Here is a 26,988-nt window from a genome sequence, read left to right as displayed (position 1 = left end):
GTCTGACTTTGAGCTGAACATGCAGGGACTTCTGGGAAAATCACCAGGTGTCTTGAGTGTTTTCCACCTGTGAATAATCTTTCTCTGTGTAGAATGACGGAGTCCAGATGGATTAGAAACTACCTTAGAACCCTTCTCGAACTTACAAACACAGACCTGCCAGATGGATTTCAATCTTTAGTTATTAGTTTCCAAGAATTTCTTCTTGGTGGTTCCCTGTAAATAATGTTTTTCATTAATAGTTTTATAGAATATTAGGCAAGGAGAATTTATTTGTAGCACATTTCATGTACAAGACAATTCAAAGTGCTTTACATAAAACATAAAAACATTACAGCAGGGTGCAGAAAGTGCGTTAAAAAAAAACAAAGATTAAAAGAAATACAATTAATGAAATAAAAACAGAACGAAGATGCTAAAATAAAATAGATAAAATGCAAGAAATAAAGTTTCAGTGTGGGGAAAGACAATTTTAAAACATGATTCCAGCTTAAAAGAACCAGATGTAGATTTTGAATTCTAAATAAAAACTAGTTCCATGCAGCAGAGAACAGGTGGGTCTTTAACCTGGATCTAAATAAACTGAGTGTTTCAGCTGATCTGAGGCTTTCTGGGAGTTTGTTCCAGACATGTGGAGCATAGAAGCTGAATGCAGCTTCTCCATGTCTGGTTCTGACTCTGGAAACTGATAAGAAACTGGATCCAGATGACCTGAGGGGTCTGGTAGGTTCATACTGGGTCAAGAGGTCACTGATGTATTTTGGTCCTAAACCATTCAGAGCTTTCTAGACCAGCAGCAGAACTTTAAAGTCTATCCTCTGACGAACAGGCAGCCAGTGTAAAAACCTCAGAGCTGGACTGATGTGGTCCACTTTCTTGGTCTTAGTGAGGACTGGAGCAGCAGAGTTCTGGATCAGCTGCAGGAGTCTGACTGATGTTTTAGGTGGAACCTGTGAAAACACTGTTACAATAATCAAGCCGACTAAAGATGGAAGCTGGACTAGTTTTTCCAGGTCCTGCTGACACATCAGGTCTTTTACCCTTGATTTATTCTTAAGGTGATCGTAGGCTGACATTATTAATAATATAATATTAAATAATATTAATCCGAATATTAATAACTGTCCATGGAAATGTATTCATAAGAACCAATGACCAAATTAGTTCCTACCACTTATAGGAAGAGAATGTGAATTAATGGGAATAAATATAACAAATTATTTGGAAATTATCTTTTAACCCTTCCTAGACTGAACTTGTAGATCATTGCTGATGTGTTTCCTCCTCTGTATTATGTTAATATCCTTTTTTATAGAGATGAAACCTTAAAATTTAAAGACTCAGCATTTCTTTTCCTTTAAAAGACAAATGACACAGGTTAAAATGTATTGTTGTAAATCTGCATTTAACTCATTTATTAAGTCCTGATGTGTAAAGCTTCAGATTTCCAGAGAGGCTGTAGTGATGTTCAGCTTCTTCCACAGCAGAGAAAATACTGCAGTAACTCGTCTTGCTGCCCGCTGCTTGGTAGAGCAGTGCCATCCCATCCCAGAATGCACTGTTGTTGCTGTGTTATGTAAGAGGCTGTTCTGGTCTATTCTTAGCTCTACCTCGCTGAGAAAGTAACAGCACCAGCATCAGAGTCCAAAGTGCAGAGATGTGATGAGGCGGGAACCAGTCCTGCCATCAGGCTCTTAGACAGGGACATGGGCAGGACGACGTGCCCATTTATGGTTTTTAGAGGAAGTAGAGGTGTATAGCTGGGCATGTGAGGGAGGGGGATTTATGTTTTGTAGTACAACAGGAACAAAATATATAAATAGCTCTGTTTTTAAATCCTAAAATAGGACATGTTTTTACCTTGTCTGTCTTCAAACCTTCAGCCCTTTATTCGCACATAAAACATGACAGACTGCATCCATCCTCACATCCCATCTGCTGTGTGTGTGCCCACTGTGGCTCTGCCCCCCCACTACATGATCCTTTAGTCTCCAACTGTCCAGTATTTTCTTAATGGATGTCCAATCCTATTATAATTATTTCCCAGAAAGCTGTGCAGAGACAGAGGCCCGTGTGTGCTCAGTGTGCTGCAGCAGCATGCAGTCGCAGCACGGTGCAGGATAACCGACATGCGATCAGGGCTGTTGACGCTGTTTAAGACAACGAGGTCCTGGCCTGAGTACTTTTTCTAGGAAGCAGAAGGGTTTTAGGAATCTGGTGGGAATTCTTTTCATGATTAAAATTGTACATTGGCGGATATTTGAAACACATGTTTGAATATTTCTAAAGGAAATGGAAGAAAATGTCTCATCTTTGAAGTTCATCTGAATCTAAAATAATTAAATAAGAGGGTCAGTGAGGAAAACAGTGTTTACGATGGTTTTGTGGGGAAATAAATGACCAGTCATCAGACAGTTGTTTGATGTGGATGATGAACCAGCTCAACCCAAAGAAGAAGAGAAATGTGAAGCATCTACCTTGTAAAATTACCACCAAAAGACCGGCACACTTTTCCAGAGTTCTGTTTTGTATTCCTGCAACACTCTGGTGGAAAACAACCAAACTAAGAAGCTTCTGGGCTCAAAGCTCAGCCTTTTTGTGTGGAGTTTGCATGTTCTTCCTGTGCAGGAGCTGGTTCAGTCCGGGAACTCCGGCATTCTCTCACGGTCCATAAAGTTTCTTATTTCTCTCTAGGCGTGAGTGTGAGTGGTGGTCTCTGGTCCTGTGATGGACTGGTGACCTGTCCAGGGTGTGCCCTGCTTCTTGCCTGATAGCAGCTGAGATAGGCTTCCCCTCCCTTTCATGCATCCGGTCTCTGAGACTGGATGCAGATTTTCTCACCGAGGCGCCCCCTAACGACGGCTAATTCAGCATCCATCTTGCATCCTGTCTCTTCTCTGAGATCTCTCCAGTCACTAAAAGTCAGCCCAATTTTGACTCTGGTCTTAGCTCTTTCCCTTTCTCTTTCTTTTCCTCTCTTCCTCTGATCATGACTTCTTGTGTTTTTTGGCCGAAACCCACCACTGTCTTTGTTTAAAAACCATGACAGGAAAAAAGTTGTGTAGCGTGGTTCCTTGGCCTCATGACGCTGCAGGGTAACGATGGATCCAGGAATGCACACAGTGAATATCAATGTGGCATCAAAACTAGTCTGAAACAGGTTTTAGATTCAGGATGTTATGTGGTGCTACTGAAATGTTTTTAATGGATGTCTTTTCATGAAAAAAGCAAACAAAAACATTTGCTCAGCGTTTTCTTTTCAACTACAAACAAAGTAAATTTTGCTCCAAACACATCTGAAATGATCATTTTCAAAATTCAATATAATTTTTTACAGCATTATTTAAATAACACAAAGAATTTTGTCCATCCAGAATAACTGACCTGAAGTCAAAGATGGATCAAAGTAAAAATGAATAAAATCATAAATATTATATTTTATATTAATTATAATATAATATTATAAATATATAACCATCTGACTGTCTCTCTGTCTCTTATTAGTGGCAGCAAAGGTGCAGCTATTCTTCCTGTAGTCCGTCATAAAAATCATTTGTACAATAAGAACAAAAATCATACAAAAACAACAAGTCAAGACTTATCATGATAATGCAAGAACAATGACAATAAACAGGTATCCATCCACATTTCAATATATAAAAATAATATGAGGATAATAACAACAACCATCATCATCATCATCAAATCAATTAAAACCCACAGCAGCTTTGGAAATATTAGCAGCATGTACCACACGAGCACCAGTACACTAACTTACAGAGATTTTTACAATAATCATATTATGATAATAATAACAAAGCTAAAATTAAAAACACACAGAGCCTCACAGCAAATTATAATAATGTAATAGCTGGTAATGACATTAGAACTGTTTCAGGTAATAACTGGAAACTGGATTTGGTGCTAGTAGATTAAATATTTATTGAAAGAGACATTCCTGTAAATAAAACTGTTCTTTAATAAAATGACCTTTTACAACAGGTGAAGTGAAATTATTGACATCCGCATGTGTAGTCATATAATCAGGTTTATCTTTGCTAAAGTCTGAATTCAGATAGAGTTTAGAAGAAGTCTTAGTTACAGTTATGTTAATCTATCTTTAATAAATAACCTATTTAAACTTCTGTGCATTACTGTAACTTTGCCCTGTAATTACAACCTAGTGCTGTGCGTGACGCTCGATTCTGAACCATTGGAGTTTTATTCATGAATCCAGATGAAGCGCTGGACCAGACCACTGGGCAGTATTAAGGTATGGTAAAGTCAGTGAGTGGCTAACCGACTCAGACTCTGTCTGTATGCGTATGAGTCTGTAGCGTAAGGCATAAATGAGCCTTTAGATTTGGCAGTCTAAACAACGGCTCTAGTTCGGTACAGGTTGGTATCATGTGTGATCGTGTAAATGTAGCACAAATCATGGTTTACCAAAGCAAACCATCCTGTACCGATCCAGACCTGCTGGTGGAAACGGGGCTTAAGGGTGCATTCACACTGGTTTGGTCCGCTTTACCCAAACCCTGGTCTGCATCCATGGATAGTCCAGTGTGTTTGGAGCAGTGTGAACACGCATTAAAATCCGGTCAGACTGAAAATCCAGGGGTTCGCATAACCCACAGAACTCTGGTCCGGTGCGCTGACAATGTGAAAGCAAATGGATCCTCCAGCGGCCGAAGAGAAGAAGTGATGTAGGACGAGCTGTAGAGCAACATGCTGGACATCTGGCTCCCTGTCCTGCCCTGAATAAATGTATTTATTCTCCACTGTTTAGTTTTAGTGAACAAGCTGTTTCTGGTCCTGCCCAATCAATGAGCTGGATTTTCTTCTTCTTTGTTGTTGGTCAGCGGGGGTTTTGGGGTAATACCTCCCCTAGTGGGCAGCTGTTGTAACTGCATGACATGGTTGAGGTCGTTCGGTGTGAAGGCAAACAAAATCAAAGTGAGAAGGTTTTTGGTTTTGAGTCCCTCAGACTATTCTGGTATAAATGCACCCTAAAGGTTACTCTTGCTCTGAAGTTAATTGGTCTGTTTGGTCACTGTAGCCCCGCCCCCACATGATCTGTTACCAGGTATACTGGCTGAAAGTCAGACTTGAGGTTGTCAAACTCCAAAGACCTGGTTCAGGATTAGGAACTGGAGCAGAACCAGATTAATAATAATAATAATAATAATGGATTAGATTTATATAGCGCTTTTCAAGGCACCCAAAGCGCTTTACATTGTGTATCCATTATTCATCCACTCCTCACTCATACCTGGTGATGGTAAGCTACGTGCGTAGCCACAGCTGCCCTGGGGCAAGCTGACGGAAACGTGGCTGCCAGTCTGCGCCTACGGCCTCTCCGACCATCACCGAACATTCATCCACACATTCATACACCAGCGATGCCAACACTGGAGGCAAGGAGGGTTAAGTGTCTTGCCCAAGGACACAACGACAGATGACTGCGGGAGCGGGAATCGAACCGCCGACCTTCCGATCATTGGACGACCTGCTCTACCGCCTGAGCCACTGCCGCCCGATCGATGGATTGTGAACTTTTTTGGCTTTAGTGATTAAAGTTTTTATTTTAAAATTGTCGACTCTTGAACATCGACTGCAACGATGCTAAAATAATTCAGCTCGACGATTTACCATCATTTCAGAAGACATGTTTAAATCATTTTGAATTCTGCTTTTCCCACCATCTCAGTAATCTGTGCAAATATCAACCCCACAAGCTAAACCAGGCTGAGCTAAACATAAATCTGATGCTCGTGTCCGTACACAGCTTGCATGACGTGCAGCGTTGGTGAAGCCATATTTTATATGAATGCATGTTCCCTGAGACTGAAACTAAAATTGTCACTTGAAATATTAAAGAGAGGCGGTGACTCAGCAGCTGCAGACGTACTCCCACGCAAACCTTCATCTTTATCATCATCGTCCTCAAAGCTCAGCACAAAACAGGAGTGTTTTTAAGGCGCTGCATGTGCAGCTTTGTAACACAAACCTGCACGCCACTTCGGCCCAGCGTAGCTCAGGCGTCTCCAACCATCACTTAGCTGCTGCTGGGATTTGACCAGACAGAGTTCATTTTGTTTTGATGACGGCTTGCACGCTCCTTGTACCTGTTTACTCACCTTCCTCACGTGATGAGACGTCCAGCAGTGCATGAGCCTTTTATAGAAGTCATTTTCTCAACAGCTTCCTGCAATACACACACACACACACACAGAGGGAAAACCTGTAGCCTGATCCAGTCCTGACAAGGCTGGGAAATTATTTTCACTGTTTACACTGTAACACACAGAGCTCAGCGATCCAGTCACAACAGGCAGCACTGCTGGTTGCAGCTTGTCTGGGCTGCATGCAGGACCAGGACCCTCCAGGAGATCTACTTCTAGCTCTGCAGTGAAACAAAGAGCCACTAAGCCAAGTCGACTCATTTCTGTCAGAGTCATCTTTCTGTTCTTTCACCATCTTCAACATGAAGAGCGTTCATGTGGAGATTTAGTGGCTGTGACCTTTCAGAGGAATCGTTCTGTCATCAGTTAGGAATCAGTGCAAAGACAGTCGGTGCTTCCTTCATAAGAAATAACTTCTTCATATGACTATAGATCACAAATCTGTTGATTAGGAGTCATGGCTGGCAAAGAATGCTGAGTCCTTTAGGAACCATCCTCCTGTACAAAGGTGAACTGATTATCTGCCGCATGTAACCTCTGTGTAAATGTTCTACCAGAAACAGGTTATGCTTCAATAGACCAAATAAAATAAAAAGATGCATCACAAACATGAAACAGAGGTCCACCATGGTTGTTGTTTGTTTATACTCGACACAGAAGACGGATACGCAGACAGACGGACAGTTATAATAATAATAATGGATTAGATTTATATAGCGCTTTTCAAGGCACCCAAAGCGCTTTACATTGTGTATCCATTATTCATCCACTCCGCACTCATACCTGGTGATGGTAAGCTACGTGTGTAGCCACAGCTGCCCTGGGGCAAGCTGACAGAAACGTGGCTGCCAGTCTGCGCCTACGGCCTCTCCGACCATCACCGAACATTCATCCACACATTCATACACCAGCGATGCCAACACTGGAGGCAAGGAGGGTTAAGTGTCTTGCCCAAGGACACAACGACAGATGACTGCGGGAGCGGGAATCGAACCGCCAACCTTCCGATCATTGGATGACCTGCTCTACCGCCTGAGCCACTGCCGCCCCTTTTAGTTTCGGCCCTCTTTAGGCTCAGTTATACTCGCACAGCGTCTGTCTCCGGTCGGTTACGTCATCACCGCCGTAGGCTCTGCGTAGGTCCATAGAGGCTCACCACGTCCCTCTCCCAACCAGACATGCAGTCTGGCTACGACGTGGAAGTAATCCAAACTGGTTAGTTTGTGATTGCGTATTTCTGGATTTTTGGAGCTTCTTGCTGAACAGCTGCGGAACGACGTCTCCTTCTTCTTATTATTTTTTTACGCTGTAAAATGTTGAACATGAGGATATTTTTGTCCTCTGTTTCTGCGATGTCTCGAAGACACCGACCATCTCGGTCGCCATTGTTGTTCTAAAAAAGGAAATACTTGCCGGAACTGATGTGAACCATCGAAGAAACTCCATCTTGTGGATTTACCGGCCAATACCAGCCCTACTACCAGCTGCAGATCCAGAAACATGACGCTGTTACCTTACGCGCGAGTGATACGCACATTTCAACAACTAGCTTTCTGTGTCTGTAGTTTGGTCTGTTTTCAGGGAGCTTAGCTATCCATCACTTGATGCAGAAGATGAAGCAATACTACTGGAAATCACTGGGGCAGTGCTGAGCAGAATAACTGACATGTGACCAGCAAAAGAAACAAACCAGAGAAGAAGAAGAGGATCAGGAAAGGAACAAAAAAGCAGAAGAATGAAGACGAGCACAACTGTAGAAATTGTGCAAGCTTTGAATAAAGACTATATGTGAGTGTAAAGGGTGTGTTGAGCAGTTGGAAAAAACCTTATAGCGACACATTACTGCCGCCAGCCGGTGTCTGAAACTGACGTCAGCTCGGGGGACTGAACTCTGAACCTAGACTACCGGCTAGTGGAGGATTTGGCTTAACAACCATGGCAACGCAAGACATGCAAGCATGAGGACGGCGACGTATGAAACGGACGTCGCAATTTACGTACGTAAGGGAGCATAAATGGGCCTTTAAGCAGAATATGTGTGCAGGTCACACAGAGATTTCATTCAGTTCTCAGTCCATTCGTGTGTCTGGTACCAAACTTCATCAGATTAACCAGAACCACAGGAATAATGGAGAGATTAGTAAATTAGAGACGCAGATAAAAATGAATGAATGTGAGTAAACAGCCTCCTTTTTATTACTGTTACCATGTGATTATTTTTTATCTTTTCTTTTTTTTTTGCCACCAGTTTGTTGGTGTGGACGAGTTGCTGCCAACTCATTCTGCAGTCTCACCTCACAAATTATCACTCATGCCTGTGAGGACGAAATGTTTCTCACATTTCTTCTCTAATCATTTATTACACAAAGAATCAGTAAAGGTTTCTGAGGCCACTAACACATCTTTCCTCAGCCCTGCGAGGTAAATGTGAGCTAAAGAGAACTGAGGGTAAAATGTCAGATGACCTCATCTTTGACCTTTACGATCATGTCTGTAAAAGCTGACTGGCAAGCAGAGCACGGAGGAGGTAGCATATCATGCCATCTTCAGCTGCTCTGCTGAGTCTTTATACAACCAAGTGAAAGTCTGACTGATCTTGTCCTGACATGTCAGGTATGCCAAAGAGACAAAGAGCAAGGAAATGAAGGTCAGGGTGAGGCAGCACTGTTTGTCCTCATTAACCACTGTTTCTGCTTTGTTGGTGCTGCAGGAGTTGCAAAACATTTTGGTGACGTTTCACTGATGTTTAGGGCTTCCCGTTAATGTGCAACACCTCCCGTTAATGTGCAACACCTCCCGTTAATGTGCAACACCTCCCGTTAATGTGCAACGCGTCCAAACAACTCCATTCCGCTGCAGTCACTTTGCTTTAAACACAAACTGAGCTCAAAGGTTCACAAGCCCTCCATCATACAGAAGTTTAACATTCTAAATCAATCTAAAACACCCAATACATTCAGCAAACACCTAACCTTTAATACTTAAAGTATATTTTTAAGCAAGTTATTTCTTACTTTCACTCTAGTAAAGAGGCTAATGTGGTACTTTTTTAGAGTACGTTTTTATCTGCTTACATTTTTACAATGTTTGACGTCTTCCTCCTGTTTTTAGTCTCAGACCTCCGTCTTTACCTGGTGTTTGGTGGAAGTTCCTACACCTGTCATGAATGTATTAACTACTGAGCCATTTTATAAACTGATGGATTAAAATCTGCAAATCTACAAACTGTTGGCGGCAGCTTCACCATCATACTGATCATTTATGTTAATTAAATATTTATTGTTCTGTTATTTTGATTCTGAAATCAAATATCTTTTTTTATGTGTAGATTCATTGCTGATAAATTGGTATATTTTGGTGTTTATAAAAGGAAAAGACAGATGTGCAAATATACTGGATTAAATAATTCATTTAATACATCTTTTCTAACCAACAGAAGCAGTAAAAATATGAAAGTTGGCAAAAAATATGTGGATGTGTATTTATTGATTACAAGAACAATAAGGTTGACTACTTCCACTGATCTACAATTACAGGAAGTGAGGGCCTTGATTAAAAAAATAAAAAAATGTTGACCAAAAACAAAAAAAAAACAAAGAAAACAGCCTTTTAAGGGTCAAAGAAGAGGTTTTATTTGCCTTGTTGTCTTTCAGCTGGAAACATTGTGGGATTTGTTTTGATGGTAAACTGGAAAATTCCTGAAAATGTTTTATATTTCTCTATAATCACATAAAAATAAGAAAAGTTGTGTTATCATCATCCAGATGGAACCAGATGGAGTTAAGCTGGTTGCCGTCTGTAACTTCACCACTAGGTGTCACCGTATCCTGGTGGAACAGAGCGAAATGAGAAAACGGGTTGAGGAACAGATTTTAGGTAGTTCCAGGTTATTTTGTGATTGGCTGAAGACTTGAACGTTATCAAGGACAGACGGCGGGAACACATTACACACAAATCGCTGCACTGGCTTCCCGTGCGTTTAAAGATTCATTTCAAGGTTCTTTTCGTTGTTTCTAAATGTCCTAATGGTCGTCTTCTTATTATTTTTCTGACCAGATTTAAAATTATGAGTCCTCGCAGACCCTGCGGTCCTCTGGTACCGGCCTCTTAGTTGTTTCTAAAGTCATACCCTCCTTCTACTATTACAGCCCTCTTCTGTGAAACCTACCGGAGAACCTGCAGAGAATATCCATAGAGGCTCAAGACCTACCTTTTTATTATTTGTGTATTTATTTTGTTTGTTTTATTTAGTCTATTTAGTAGTTATTTTATATATCTGTCTTTTATTTAATTGTGTACATACTTATTTACTTATTCTTTCATGTTTTTTTTTATTGTTGTTTTTAAGGGTTATTTAGATCTTGTTTTAACTTTTTAACTTTAACGGTAGTGTTTTTCTCATGAGCACCGTTCACATGGGGGCTATGCTTACTCGGTCTGTGGAGGGCGCCCTGGTCGGGGTGGTTGGTGGGGACCCTGCTCTGCAGCCCTGGCTGTGGCGTGGGGCCCCCGCCTGCCCTGATCTAGGTGGCTCACTCTGTGGACCTTGGTGAGGCGGCTCTTGGTGTGAAAACATCCCCAAGATGTTGTTTCTTCACCTCAGCATCAAGCCAGATGTTTATCTGCAGTTATGTTTTCATATTGATGTTTTAGTTAAAGAGAAACTCGAAGTCAGAGTTGGGGGAGGGGTGGGGGCTGTGTGCTGTGTGGGTGTGATGATGTGTGTGAGAGAGCATGATCAGGTGTGTGTTATTGAACTTTGATGTTTTATTTCTGTGTAAATAAATTCAAAATGAGTTTTTATTATGTAAAGCACCTTGCCCTGCTTTTGTATGAAAATGCTTCATAAATAAAGTTTGATTTGATTGAATAAGCTGTCTGGCTGTGTGTGTTACCGTGCAGACTTCAGTGACCAGCTGTTGGAGGTGGTTGGCCTGGAAGGGGCGATCGAGATGGGGCAGATCTACACCGGGCTGAAGAGCGCTGGACGCAGACTGGCTCAGTGTGCCAGCGTCACCATCAGGTCAGCTGCCTTCTCCATCTTTTTCCGCACATCCTCCTCCCACCTGTCACCTTCTGATCATCCCCATCCCTCTTACCTTTCATCTGTCTCGTGTCACTGCCCCCTCTTACCTTTATGCTTCCTCCAGTTTAACCAACTGGAATCGGCACAAAATGCATCCATCTCCTGTACATGCAGGATGAAAAATGTATTCCTTTCGAGTGTTTTTGTGCATTTGAAAATCCCTGCAGTGCCCAAACAATAACATGCCTGTAGCTGATGAATTATATATCTCAGCTACATGCCTTACTTAGTGAACTATTGGACCTTTGCACTGACTCAGGCTGAGGAATTGTTTTGTTTTTGGTTTTTTTTATTTATTTTCCTGTTGTCTTTGCTTCCAGGTCATGAAAATGGGAAGATGTGTAAAGCTGCAAAGCACGTGAAACAATTATCCTTGTTTGCACTTGTGTATTAAATAGAGCATACATATCGAAGAGGGCCTGTGTTTAGGTAACTTTGCTGTCATCTGACCTACTTCTTTGAATAAACCCTTATTTTAACTCAAGTCTAGAAAACATTTCTTGTTATTCATTATTATTATGTACAGTTGAAGTCAGAAGTTTACATAAACTATATAAAAACACAAACTTTTTTGTTAAATCAGACTGTATTTGTCCTGTTTTAGGTAATTACCAAAATTATTTCTGCTTGATAAATGCCACAATAATGAGAGAGAGAACATTTAAGAGAATTTTTTATGACTTCTTTTGCGACAAAAAGCTTAGATTCCTACTGAAACTGGGGTCATCAGGTGGGAATAACAGATTCATGGATTTAACAAGGACAAGGTTGTTTGCTGCCCAACTGAATAAAATCCTAAAACATAAGAGACTAACTTTACCTCATGGATACATAATGGTTCAGAGTTGAATGCACCAGCACTTAATGCTTTATTTTATCGGAAGGAAAAATCTTCTGACGTTTTTGTTGCTCTTGCAGAACTCGGCCTCTTAAATCTGCACAGGTGACTTTACAAGCTGTTCTCTCACTTGTTCACAAACTTCCCCCAAATATTTTGCTAGAGCTGAGTTAAAGGAGCATTCATCACAGTCATTCTCCCGTACGGTGTTTCTCCAGCCAGAGGCATGCATCAAAGTCTTAAACTAACTGTGGCTCTGTGTGTGTGTGCGTGCGTGTGTGTACAGTGGGTTTGTGAGTTTAAAGAGTGGGGGCCAGTCTGGGAACTGGTCTCATGGGAACAAAGAGAACAGTGTCTGACCCTGTCCTGGGACACTGTTAACAGGCCTCTCGTGCCTCGGAGGTGTGTGTGATCTAACCTTCACAACCTGCCCCACCCCCACCTCTCGTCCTTCATCCCTCTGCTCTCTCTTTGCAGGACATCCCGGCGGCTGCCCATGCAGATCGATGGCGAGCCCTGGATGCAGCCCCCCTGCACGGTGAGACTCAGCACCACCACTGCAGCATTTTTCACCACAATCACTCCTCTGAGGCCACAGAGGCCCCTCGTGTGAATCTGAGTTATAAAACCAAGGGGATACTGTAGGTTGTATTTCATGTAGACATGGTGAAGATGACTTAATAAAGTTCAAACTGAGCATCAGAATGAAGAAGAAAGGAGATTTAAGTTACTTTGAACGTGGCATGGTTGTTGGTCTGAGTATTTACTGGGAATTTCACACACAACCATCTCTAGGGTTTCCAGAGATGGTCTGAAGAAGAGAAAATATCCAGAGCAGCAGTTGTCTGGACCAGAATGTCTGGTTGATGTCAGAGGTCAGAGGAGAATGGACAGCTGTAGAGATCTCAGAGAAGAGACAGGATGCAAGATGGATGCTGAGTAAGCCGTCGTTAGGGGGTGCCAACGTGATAAAATCTGCCAAAGTTCAGTAAGGGGGCTTTAATGTTTCCAAACACAGGGTGATGAGTTGGTCAGATCAGGACCAACTCACCACTGTGTGACCTGCAGTCAAGCCTCCGGGAGCTTGTAGCTCTTATCCCTCAGCACTAATAAAGTACACTGTGTACTTCACCAAGCTGAGTGTTCTTCTGCTTTTGTGGTGTCTTGGCTCATCTCCCGTTTTTATTCAGCAAACTCCTCTGCACATCACCAACCTCGACCTCCAGCAAGGTCATTCCATCAAATGTTGCCTGGCTGTATTATTCATCTCACCGGAGAAAGTTAATTGATTCTTGCAGCATAGCAGACCTCTCTCTTCTCAGCTATTTGTAAGGTTACAGTGATTTTACATTTCTTATTTCTTCTTTATTAAACTAGGTTTAAAAAAAGAATCATTGAAATTTCTTTTCCAAGAGTGACCTGGCCAAGAAGGCAGCACAGCCACAAGTTTATAACATAACACAAAACAAACAGACATCAACTATCAAACACAAGTAAAACAGAGGTAGCAACCAACAACATGGGGTACGGCTGGGCGATAAAACTGACATCCCCATGTTTTTTTTAGCTTTACTCTGACACAAAATATACATCCCAGTGTTTTGAAATCTATTCTAAAACACTGTAAATATTGAATTAAAAATGATCAGGCATAAAAAGACACCAGCAGGATTTAAGTAAACTCAGCAAAATTTATCTTTATTGTGATTTTTCCCTTTCAGCAAACTTTTTGTTCTGAACCAGGGACTTATACTCAAACATTAAATAAAACCCAGTGTTTCTCCAACCATTATATAAGGGGGGAGCCCCAACCTCCCACCAGCAAGTCCCACCAACCCTGGATCTTTATTTTGTTTTCTATAATTACTCAGTTATTGTCTGATATAGTTTTGCCTTGTTATTATTTTATATTAAAATAATTTATTATTTAGGTTATTTTAATTCTGCACCAGATTACAACAGAACTAATCTGGGGTCATCTTTCCTCTAGAACAGATTTATATTTTATTCTTTTATTATAAAAACTAAACAGCCTGGTTTTATTTATCTTATTCTCATGTAAACATGTAATTTCTTCACGTCATGTTTGTACATGCCGCCTGCACACACAGGTGAGCTACACTCCCATCCCATCTGCATAAAGATGAAAGTTAGCATTGGATAAATTCGCCGAGACTCATTTACATAGATTGAGAACAACAGTGGTCCCAGGATGGAGCCTTGGCAGACGCCTTTTGACATAGGGAGGCAGGTAGAAGAAGACTCAGCAAACTGGACACATTGAGTTCTAGTGGACCAGTAGTTAGAAACCCAACTCAAATCATCTTCAGATAAGCAAGTTTCAGTCTTTTTATTAAGATGATTTGGTCTAAAGTGTCAAAAGCTTTAGATAAATCAATAAAAAAAAGAGCTGCACAATTTTCCCTGCAGTCCAGTGCTTCTATAACGTCATTTAAACCTGAGTAAACGCAGTTGTGCTGTTTTCTAAATCCACACTGATGTGGAGACAGAATACTGTTTATGCCCAAAGATTCTCTAAGTTGCTCACTGACAAGTTTCTCAAGGACTTTGGCTAAAATACATAATTTGGAGATAAGCTTATAGCTGTCAAGAACAGAGGGTCAAGTCCTTTTAACAAAGGCAGACTTCCAAAAATGTACGTTAGTGGTTCTGTTACACCGTCTGCTGCAAGCTGAATAAAATATGGATTTTGTTTTTAAAAAAAAGTGAAAAAGTGATGACTGTCAGCATTTCTGTTTCCATGTGATTCTTCCAGGTCCGGATCACGCACAAGAACCAGGTCCCCATTCTACTGGGCCCACCTCAGAAGACCCAGTTCTTCTTCTTCAAGAAACGCAACCGCAGCCGTGACTAGGGCACACAAACACACAAAACACACACACACTCAGTACATATATGCACACATGCCTCCCGTCGAATGGGCGGCGAGCAGCGGCCCAGTAGGGGTTCATTCACATTCCCAGTCATGATGCCTACAGACAATTAATTCCCAAAGGAACCTGCAGCGATGGCAGCAGACAGCACCGACCCATTCCTGACTCTTCAAACTTCCTCTGCCTGAGCCCGAGCAGGAGCACTGCCAGCTGAGGTGGCTGCTGGGACTCCCCCAGATGGTGGCAGGGTACGGCGATGGAGGCTGGAGCAGCATTACAGAGACAGAAACATGGCGTAGTAAGGAGGGCTGCTGGATAAATAGAGTGTGATCTTCCTCTCGGTTAAAACACCTGTATGAATAATGAAACAGCGGCTGCTTGTAAGAGCGCTCGCTCCCAGGCGTCCCTGCGGACTTTCGACACGCCACGGCCGAGCAGACGAGAGGGGCCTCATCCATTATTCACTGACTGTTTGTGAGTTGACGGCACTGGGGCGTAACGGTGGTCTGGAATGGGTAGAAACATGCAGGGATCATCGCCCCGTAGCATCACTGGCCTACATAAGAAAAAAAAAAAGATCTTTTCGACCACATTTCCAGGCTGAGCTGATGATCCAGCGGTAGGCTTCAGGCAGAGGAAGCATCTGTCCAGTTATCACCATATAAACTGACTAGAGTCTAGATTGAACGTAGAGATTAGAGTCACTGTGGTTCACTGTGGGTGTGCTCTTACACTAACATTCAGCTCCTCATCAAGCTCCTGAGGGGTCAAGGATTGAAAGAAATCCTGTGAAGGGTGCAACAGCAGGGCCCGCTGGGTTTTAATTTACCACAGGGGAATCATCCTTATCTGTCTATTTCAGGAAGGATCCATCTATCCTGGGCTGAAACCTTACCCTTAAATACCACATCAAGCAGCCTGTCCTGCAAGGTGCACCGTGAGTCGATTACCAAGGCAAAATAAACCAGGATAGGCTGCATAAATAGTAAAAAAATGGAGCTCAGTTCAGTGTTTATAATGAATGTACCCATATTACTGTCCACACAGAGTATATCCTCGATTATGTGTAGACAGAGTGTATGTATAATTCTGGAAAGTAGGTGTAGCTCATGTGTACTGTACACCTGAATGTGTTTTAATATATCTTTGTTAATGATGTGGCATATTTGGCTCAGATCAGTGTCGTTCAGAGCTGCTGCAGTCGCTGTCTGAAGGCAGTTTTCCACATTCTGTCAGATCACTTCTCTCCTCGGCTTGGCCTCAGTTGTTGAAAGAACTGAGAACACAACAGTGTAAAACTTTGCACCATTTGTGGCAGAACAATCTCACAAGATTAACTTTGTCAGTAATTCTTTCTTCATGCATGCATGATGGTCAGAGCCACCCATCCCTTTGTAATCTGCTGTTTTAAAACCTCCTGTTTGATATTTAACTCAGCCAGAAATTATGTGCAAGGGATGGATTTGAGAGAGAATTGAAGGAAACTATGAACATCCATACACTAACTCATCTGGGACTCAGAGTAGAGCTAAAAATGGTGTAAGATGTTAGGTCTTCATGTAGCACCTTAAACCAGAAAACACTGGCATGGTGTGGAACATACTTACCGTGACGTGTTTCCTTGCAGACAGCATGACCTCAACATGTTTCTGGTTTTGTATCATCAGCTTTCTTTCATTTGTACATCCATGCTTACGTGTTCAAGCTACAACACAAAGTTCATTTAACTCTGACACTGAGGAAACCAAATGTTGAAAAGTTTCAGGAGTTTTTTTGTCCCATTCTTCCTCCAAACATGTCTTCGGGTGTTCAACAGTACGGGGTCGTAGTTTCAGCTCAGGACTGCAGGCAGGACAGTCCAGTACTCGTACCCTCCTCTTCCTCAGCCATGCCGCTGTGATGTAGCAGAATGTGGTTCTTCATCAGCTTGTTGAAAACTGCGTGGATGTCCTTGGAACAGATGAAAGAAGCTCAACCCGGATCCCACCCGAACTTAAGAACCTTGATCCAACCACATACCATCACAGAATCAGACTTTTGGACAACAAAGATCTGGAATCCTGATTGGCAGACAGTCCAGGTTCCACTATGTGATGGTCCATCCCAGAATCCTCTGAGTCCAGAGAAGTTGACACCGACTCTGGAACTCTGGCCCAGGTTAACATGCAGCTTTTTTTCTGCTCAGTGAAGTCTGAAGTGGCATCCGTGAATGTAACGCTGGATTGTAGAGCTGGATGAAGTAACCCTAGTTCATGTGGTTGCTTCAGCTGGTGATGAGTTTCCTTCAGAAGGTGGTGGGGTCAGTCTGAGAGACTGGGTGAGGAGCTCACACATCCAGATGGAGTTTAGTGTGGAGCTGCTGCTCCTCTGTATTGAAAGGCTTTATCTGAGGTGGTTCAGGCATCTGATTAGGAAACTTCTTGTTTGCCAGCTTTTGGAGGTTTTCTGGGCAGGTCCTACGGGAAAAAAGAGCAGATCCAGGACCTGCCAAAGGGATTCTGTGTTTCTTCTGGCCTGGGAACAACTTTGAATCCCCCGGGAGAAGCTAGAGAGTGTCGTTGGAAAGAGGAGAGTCTGGGTTTTCCTCCTGAACCGATCACCTCTGCACCTTGGATAAGTGGAATAAAATGGATGAATGAGGGTTTTTGAGACAGGTCTATGTGAGCGATCATGGTGTCAATCTTCTCCTTTACAAGCTGAAATTCCTCCAGACTGATTATTTTAGTTTAGTTCAACTTCCAATCCAACTTTATTTAAAAAGTACTTTAAACATAAAGTAAAAAATTGGAGACTCCCTGTCTATGGTAGATCCTCAGACTTTAAAGAATGACGTAACCCATCATTGAAGTTACTTATTATTCCTCAAACTCTGACTAAGCTGGTCTTGCACTACTTTTTTTGGAATTGTTGCATGGATTTATATTAACAAACTAAATGAAGTTGATGAGACAAAACACAAACTATCTCGGGTTGGTACTGTCTGCAATTAAATTACAGTTAAACTCCATTTATTTTTCTTCTTGTTTTAGCATGTTGCCCTCCTGCATAGTCCCAAGTTTTTCTAATTTAATCTCTATTATACAGTTTATTCTAACCTGATTGGAATATCAGTGGAGAGAAGTCAAAGGATTGGCAGAGCAAGTTGGTTTATCCTCAGAAAAATACAAATCTACTATGAGGTATTTCACTTTTCACATCAACTAACCAGAAACATGATTTATTTTTAGACTAACTAAATGATGAATCAGCCTGGTTAAGTGTGGATTAAGCCCGACCTTTTTCACTTACATTGTGGCAGCATGTAAAGTTTATAAAGCTTATGCTTCTAAATAATGCTGGAACGATATTAAAAAATACAACTTTGTCATTTATACATAAAATGACATTTTTCTCTGGTGATTCAGGTAATGTAGTAGAAATTATCATAGAAAACAAAACATACTAATTGGTCAACATAACGTTCGTCCACATGGCGGTCAGGTGCCTGACTGTCATCTGGCGAACCAGAAGCTCAAAGCAACAATCAGCTGTTTGGCATTGACACACAAGATTTGGATGAGATGTTTTTCATGGCTCAACCCACATCTTAAACTCTACTGCTCATCCCACAGATGCATTTTCCTTACAAATGCGACTCCATTTAAAAGGGAAATAAACAGACTGTCCAACAGTAGAAGATTTGTTATCAGGGACCATTGAACCATTTTACATGCACGCCTAAAATCTATAACCTGATTTCTGAAGTTATCAGATAATTCAAGTGATCATGTAGACAGCAAAGTCTGATATCCTTCATCAGATAACGGCAGTTATCTGAATATGAGAAATCGGATTAACACATGTTGAATTCTCCCCAATACTCTGATGTCTTCATTCATGTAGACCCTTGTATCTGACTTTTTTAGTTTTTTGTAGCTTATTAGCTCCCCCGTTACAAGATAATGCTAAGCCCATGGGCGCTGTCATGTTCAACAAAGAACAGATGTTTTGAAAACAGTACAAAGTTACGTTACTACCTGTACTCCGAAAGAAATCAGATAATGTTTGGAAAATACAGACAGATTTTTCTCAACATTTTTTTGTCTAATTAGATTATTACAAGTATCTGATTACTCCCAAATATCTGATTTGGATGCTCATGGAAACAGGCTCAGTGTTACAACAAGGAAATAATCCACCAAACACTCATTTCCTTATTTTTTATGCCTTTTTATGTATATGATACAAGTTTGTGGAAAACTGTCTTGGGGTGAAGAGAAGTTCTAATGGTACAAGCTGAGCTCCACTGTTGGGTGATGCCTTTACACCCTAATTCCCTTTAAAACACACTGAGTTTTGCTCTGGCATCCAGGCACCAACAAAACAGATGTAGACAGAATATATGAACCCAGGAAGCTGGGATGGATCATCAATCACTTTAATCCATCTCAGCAGTCTGACTGTATCAGCGTAAATGTCCAGGTCAAGTCAGCATATCACAATCCTTTATCCAGGAAAGGAGCCTGGGAGCCATGAGAACTCAGTGGTAAAAGAGTGCATGTTTACAGTAATTATACATTTATTGAGAGAATGGTTGTCAACAGCTATATTACCAAGTGTATATATTTGTTTATGATATTTTATCTGAAATGAACTTGCATCACCGCATGCCTGCTGAAACAAAAGCAGAATGAACAAAGCAGAAAGTGGGTTAGACGAACCAAACTTAATTCCATTTATTAAACCTATTAATTTGTTGTTGTTTTTTTATTAATATTTCTTTAGTAGCATGTAAAAGAAAAGGCAAAAGAGACCAGTTACATTGTAAAGAGGAAAAGAGTTCCCACATGTCGTTTCAACACCAGATCAAAGGGCGGCCAAGCCGAACTCCCACTCAGAGCCCGGCTGAATGATTTTCCAATGCATGTCACAACTCATGTCTATTCCTGTCCTTTGTAGCAATTGATTGCCTTAAATAAACTGACCCACTCTGTGTTCACGGCTTTGCACAAACATATTATACAGAGAGGATGAAGATTTGATTTTAGCAATGTACTGACCAAAAATTCAGCTTCGGCAGCTGGTTCGTGTGGTTTTATCGATGGCTGGTGACCCGCTGTGGCTATAATTATCATACCATGCTAACACCCTGTGATGTAATGTGTTCTTACTAGCCTGACCTTTATCAGCAGGCAAGAATGGTGATATCTGTGTTCAGCTTTATCTGCAACCTTTGAGTTATTTTTACAGATTAGAAATTCAAAGGAAAAACATCAATATGGCGACAAATCCACCTGCAGTGTTCAAGCTTGTTTGGTCCTACCAAATATTTACATCAAATCACTTTATATTTAATTTTGTATAACCTTCACCAAAGTCCTACCATACCACAGCACAGCTGTTTGGGACTATTTTCAGATTAAGATTTATACACATTTTACTGAATACAGGACCAACAGGACAATGTAAAGAGCAGCTTTAGCAAGACTAAAAAAACTAAAAGAAAAATCTGCATTTAAATTAGATGTTGGAATGACAACCAACACAAAAATCTATTTTTTTATTATCTGCATTATAGAGCTCAGAGAACTCCACCACTGCTAAATAAAATATTTTCTTTAATTTTTTAACACAGGAAAAGCTGAAACAAAACACATTTAACTCCTTAATGTCAGAATCTATGTATAATGATATAAAAACAAAATAAATACAGGAAAAAACATCTGGAAAAGGGAAAAAGAAAAAGACTGGAATAAGATTAAATACAATTTAAAATTTAAGAATAAAAATTAATACAAAAAGATAAATAATAAATTCATAATATAAAATAAATACATAAATATATCAAAGCAAAATATAAATAGAATTAATTAGTTAGATAAAAACAAATAAAGCACACAAAGGCCAAAAGTGGTTTGTCGTAAATTTGCAACACAAGGCATCGAGGGGTAAAGAGTTGTTTCTGTATTAACTTTCCACACAACCACCTTAAAACATGGTCAGCTTGCCAGTGAAAATGAGTTAGCGAGTGTTGCTAACCATTAAACCAGTAAGGTTTTAATTGCACAGACACAACTTTGTTAATAAGCTGAACTACTTGAAAGGTATAAGTTCTTTCAGAGTATTGACTCACTAAAAAACAAAATAAATAAACAGAATATCATCAGCGTAAAGTAAGATTCATTATTGCATGTGGTGCTTAACACCCAACAGAGAGCTAGCTTGGTAGCTGTAGCAAGAATCAATCATGAGAAGACACATGAATAGTCGGATTATTTGATTGATTGGTGCCTCTTTTACCCGTTCTTTAGGTTAGCATAGCAAGCCACCCAACCCCGTGTTTTTTTAGCCTTAAATTTTTTGGATAATTTCGTAAGGTTTTTTTTGATACTTAATTGGTTGTTAGATCATGAAAAATAAAAAGTGCATATTCACTTGGTGTGCCCAGTTTTCAGTTACCAAAATGTCTAGTTGTGCTGCTCTTTAATTTACAGAAAAATAGCACGCTCACTCTGGAAATACCTGTTGGACATCACAGTACCTGTTTTCTGAATAAAGAAAAAAACACAGTCAAACTAAGTTAACTAACTAAAAACAATTAGAAAATGTCACCGCAGTATTCATGAAATATGACACACTGGGTGTCAAGAGGCTAAATTAAGGAAGACGACAGAAAAAACACAGCAGTAATATCAGCATGTAAGACCTCTAAGCCAAGCACACCACGTTTGTTCTTAGAAAGTTTCCATAATTTTTCCCACTATCGACCCTGTCATCTTACGTTAATCAGTTTGGTCTCTTGCAGCTTGTCAATGCGTAGCATTAATTTATGAGAAATTGCACAAACTATGTTTTAAAGAAACACAAAATGTAAGCGGATGTCATTAAAAGCAAGTATATTCTCAGCCTAACATAGAAAGTCCTCTTTGTTTGATTATCATTTTTCCAGAATAATAAAAATGTTGTATAAGTTATTATATTTTTAGTAAAGCAGTCCTTATCATCTAAAGGTAAGGTGATAGTTGACTCAAGATAATGATGTTAAAAAGTTCCAAGCTCACCTTCCATAATGTTGTAGATTTAGATTGTTAGATGCACACTAACCTTTACAGTTCTTATTGAGCCCATTTTTTCTATTTATTCTCTTTTTGGTTCATGATTTGCAAGTGGTTTTAAAAAGTTAAAGCTTAAAGTAGTCATCTTAAAGTAGTCTCACATCAGTCAGAGTTGTTTCATGTGATTAGAGACAGATAAGTTAATTTCCCAGAGTAATCATTTCATTTGTAACTGTATGATGTCATATCTCCTGGCTCCCTTCGTGCTTCATCACAGCAGCACAAACTGCATGCTTTTAATGAGCCGCCTCCTCATTAATCACAGAATCATCTGTTTCCATCTGCTCCCTACTTGAGGGGGGGTCTCAGTTGCCTCCCTCCCACCTCCTCCTCGAGACGGAGGAGGCGCCACAGTCCAGACCGGACGGATCCGGTTCTCGTCCTGGAAATCATTAGTGGTACTGAGTGACATTAAGAGACGTAGCAGTGCATTGTTGCTCCACATGAACATGAAATCATCACAACATGGAAATCAGATGCTTTGTATTACGGTGATGAAGTCATCGCGCAGCTTCAGGGGGTCGTTACAGAGCAGGAGGAGGAGTCTGGATGACACATCATCACGTGACCTGATTCATAAACAGTCTGTGGAACCATCCCTCTGTTTCCCCTCAGGGTCAGTACAGTGGGGGGAGTCAAGGACAGAACTTCCCCTCATGTCACCCAGGACCTGATCAAACTGAAAGGGGCTGAAGGATCAATATGTTCAGCCTCTGCAGTCTGTGTCTCTACGGTGTGTCACCCTCACTGGCTGTTAGCTGTTGGTATTTTAATGGACTTAATAAATAAATAAATACAACAGAAGAAACACAGCATGCAGTTTGGTCCTTTTTCTTTTACTTAAGCTGCATGTGCGTTTTGGTGCTGGTTTCAGGCATAATTAATGGTGAATAGTTGCTTTTTAAGACGATTCGTTACATATCTGGATACGTGGTGTACAGTATGACTGAGCATGACATGTTTCTGAACTGAACTAACTGATTTGACATGATTTGTTTTATTCTGATACAGTTCTTAATATTAAAGAAAAGCTCCATTGTTTAAAGCGAGCCATTTTCATAAATATGTTACTGGTTAGCAACCTTCCAACACATATTTTAGAAAAGCTGAACATTGATTTTTTTTTTTTTTCCTTCCTCATAGCATATGAAAAAATCCTCATTATAGATTTTATTTGACTTGATGTGTCTTTGTTTTGTTAAATATACAAGCATTGCACATTTGTTAGTGAAATACTGGAGCTAGGAGGGTAACCAGGGCAGCATTGGCCACCTCTGAAATCTGATTGGACACCCCAGGTGTCACTTCAGGTGATTGACAGGTCACTGGAGGATGAGGACAGAATGCCTTCCATGACAGCCATGGAAGGATCACCAGTATCACTACACCAGTTTGAAGTCAAATTTAAAGTAGTTTCTTAATTATTTAACTTTTAAAAATGTTTACATTTGGCTGCACATTTCTAGAAGAAATTTTCACCTTGTTCAAGTCCAACTGCTAATGTTGTAAAAAGGCTAAGCTAATGTTAGCCTGAAGATAGCAGTGCTAATCTAGAATAATGCTAGCAGTGTATGAGTTTTAAGATAATGTGGGGAAATCGTGTCATATTTAGTTGTCAATGAGCAGCTTCTCATGTCTGAAACAACCATGAGGAAAGACACATACCCTGTTTGTGGAAAAGATGTTAGTCTATTTAAGAAGGGTCAAATCATTGGCATCAAGCAGAGAAAACATCTAAGGCGGGGATCCCCAACGCCAGTCCACAAGGCCCACTGTCCTGCAGAATTTTGATATTTCCCAGCTGCAACACACCTGACTCAAATTAATGGCCTAAAAGAACATTTGTCCAAAGCTTGTCAGAGATCTATTTAATCTGAATCGGGTGTCTTGCAGCAGGGAAACATCTAAAACCTGTCGGATAGTTAGTCTGAAGGACCAGGGTTGGGGATCACTGGTCTAAGGCTATGCAGAAACTACTAAAACTGGGTTAAGCACTGTCAACACATCATTAAAAACTGGAAAGATATTGGGGAACCGGGAAGAAATGTAGTCAGAAAAACATCCTAAATGATGGTGATGGTGATCTCTTAAAGGTTTGGTGAAATCAGATGGAAGAAAAACAGCAGTTGAACTCAGGATTATGTTTAATAGTGAAAGTTAGAACATTTCCATGTGAACAATGTGAAGGAACTCAAGGGATGGAACAGTTGTGGAGCCCTAAGAAAACCACTAATCAGTGAGGCTAACTGGAGCAGGTTCAGGTTGGTGGGGAGCATAAAGACTGGACTCTGGAGCCATGGAAGAAGATCATGTGGTCTGATGAGTCCAGATTTACCTGTTTCAGTGTGATGGAGCATCAGAGTAAGGCAGATGAAGTGATGCAGCCATCATTAGTGCTACTAGTGCTACTGTACAAGGCAAAGGCAAAGGCATATTTATTTGTATAGCACATTTCATGTACAAGACAATTCAAAGTGCTTTACATAAAACATTTCAGCAGGGTGCAGACAACTGCATTAAAAAAATAAATAAATAAAAAATAAAGATTAAAAGAAATGCAATTAATTAAATAAAAGCAGAAGGAATATGCTAAAATAAAATAGATAAAATGCAAGAAATAAAGTTAAAGACAATATTAAAACATGATTCCAGCTTAAAAGAATCAGATGTAGATTTTGATTTCTAAATAAAAACTAGTTCCATGCAGCAGAGAACAGGTGGGTCTTCAACCTGGATCTAAATAAACTGAGTGTTTCAGCTGATCTGAGGCTTTCTGGGAGTTTGTTCCAGACATGTGGAGCATAGAAGCTGAATACAGCTTCTCCATGTCTGGTTCTGACTCTGAGAACTGATAAGAAACTGGATCCAGATGACCTGAGGGTTCTGGTAGGATCATACTGGGTCAAGAGGTCACTGATGTATGTTGGTCCTAAACCATTCAGAGCTTTCTAGACCAGCCGCAGAACTTTAAAATCTATTCTCTGACCAACAGGCAGCCAGTGTAAAGACCTCGGAGCTGGACTGATGTGGTCCACTTTCTTGGTCTTAGTGAGGACTGGAGCAGCAGAGTTCTGAATCAGCTGCAGGTGTATAATTGATTTTTTAGGTAGAACCTGTAAAAACACTGTTACAATAATCAAGCCGACTAAAGATGGAAGCTGGACTAATTTTTCCAGGTCCAGCTGAGACATCAGATCTTTTACCCTTGATATGTTCTTAAGGTGATAGTAGGCTGATTTTGTTTTCCCTTAATGTGTTTTTCAAAGTTAAGGTCTGAGTCCATCAATACACCCAGATTTCTGGCCTGGTTGGTGGTTTTTAGGTGTATAGACTGAAGCTCTGTGGTGACCTTTAATCATTTTTCTTTCGTGCCAAAGACCTTCACCTCAGTTTTGTTTTTGTTTAACTGAAGAAAGTTCAGACACATCCAGTTACTAATCTCTTCAATGCATTTACCAAGAGCCTGTACGGGGCCTCGATCTCCTGGTGACATTGTAATATATACCTGTGTGTCATCTGCGTAGCTATGGTAACTAATTTTGTTTTTCCTCGTGACCTGTGCCAGTGGGAGCATGTAGATGTTAAACAGAAGAGGCCCCAGGATGGAACCTTGGGGAACTCCACATGTAATTCCTGTCTGCTCAGATGTAAAATTACCTATTGACACAAAGTACTTTCTATTCTCTAAATAAGATTTAAACCAGTGTAGCACAGTGCCAGAGAGGCCCACCCAGTTCTCCAGTCATTTAAGTAATATATTGTGGTCGACTGTATCAAATGCAGCACTGAGGTCCAGTAAGACTAAGACTGACATTTTTCCATCATCTGTATTCAAACATATGTCATTAATGACTTTGGTCAGAGCATCTTAGTGCTGTGGTGCCGTCTAAAACCTGACTGGAAGACATCGTAGCAGTTGTTTTGTGTTAAAGAGTTGTTTACTTGATGAAAAACGGCCTTTTCAATTATCTTACTTAGAAAAGGAAGATTTGAGATCAGCCTGTAGTTGCTCATTTGTGGCTTGTCTAGGTTGTCCCTTTTTAGCAGAGGTTTGATTAAAGCTGTTTTTAAAAGTTCTGGGATGACGCTAGAAATTAAGGACAAGTTCACAATCAGTAACAGATCTGGCTCCAGAGTCTTTGAGACCTTTCTGAAGAAACCTGTGGGCAGGATGTTCAAGCAGCAAGAGGAGAAGTTCAGCTGACATAAGATGTCGCCCAGATCTTTGCTGTTAATTATATTAAACTGTGTCATGGTGCTTAAACTGGTTTTCAATGGACACAGTATGTCTGTTGAACCTGCTGTTGATAAACCAACTACTTATATCTCTGATATTTTGGATTTTTTCCATGAAAAATTTGGCAAACTCGTTGCAGGCCTTGGTGGAATAAAGTTCAGGTGCCACTGACACAGGAGGGTTTGTTAACCTGTCAACAATAGCAAAAAAGACCCGAGCATTATGATTTTTGCAAATAATGTCAGAGAAATAGGACTTTCTTGCATTCCTCAGTTGTAGATTATAAGAGTGAAGTTTCTCTTTATACATGTCATAATGAACCTGTAGATTTGTTTTTCTCCATCTGCACTCGGCTTTCTGACACTCTCTTTTTCCTTTTTTCACCAGTGTGGAATTTCTCCATGGAGACTTTTTCTTTCCAGAGACAACCTTCACCTTAACAGAAGCAATAGCATCCATAATACCTAACATTTTAGCATTAAAACTAGCAGCAAGCTCATTGGCTGAACCGCCTGACAGGGCAGGTGTTGAAGAGGAGACCTGGCTAAACATCCTAGTCGTGTTTTTAGTTGTACAGCGTTTTGTGATCATCTCTGTAGAGACATTTGTGTGAACAGAAACTGTACACTCAAAGAAAACACAGTAATAATCAGA

At 40.6% G+C, this 26,988-nt stretch overlaps 1 protein-coding gene across 2 annotated transcripts in view; it reads left to right on the top strand.

The window, feature by feature from the left end:
* LOC121650662 (diacylglycerol kinase beta) overlaps positions 1 to 16,362 on the top strand; it is a 155,832-nt gene extending 139,470 nt beyond the window's left edge. For both annotated transcript variants that reach the window (XM_042002276.1, XM_042002275.1), the window contains 3 exons: positions 11,088 to 11,208; positions 12,587 to 12,647; positions 14,886 to 16,362. In XM_042002276.1, coding sequence (XP_041858210.1) covers positions 11,088 to 11,208; positions 12,587 to 12,647; positions 14,886 to 14,984 — 281 coding nt within the window. In that variant the 3' untranslated portion in view covers positions 14,985 to 16,362. The remainder of the gene's footprint in view (positions 1 to 11,087; positions 11,209 to 12,586; positions 12,648 to 14,885) is intronic.
* The last annotated feature ends 10,626 nt before the right edge of the window (positions 16,363 to 26,988 follow it).

This window comes from Melanotaenia boesemani, chromosome 12, assembly GCF_017639745.1.
Source record: "Melanotaenia boesemani isolate fMelBoe1 chromosome 12, fMelBoe1.pri, whole genome shotgun sequence".
In the NCBI taxonomy this organism is placed as follows: domain Eukaryota; kingdom Metazoa; phylum Chordata; class Actinopteri; order Atheriniformes; family Melanotaeniidae; genus Melanotaenia; species Melanotaenia boesemani.
The sequence above is the reverse complement of the archived record's forward strand: the minus strand, read 5'-3'. Positions and strand labels throughout refer to the sequence as shown.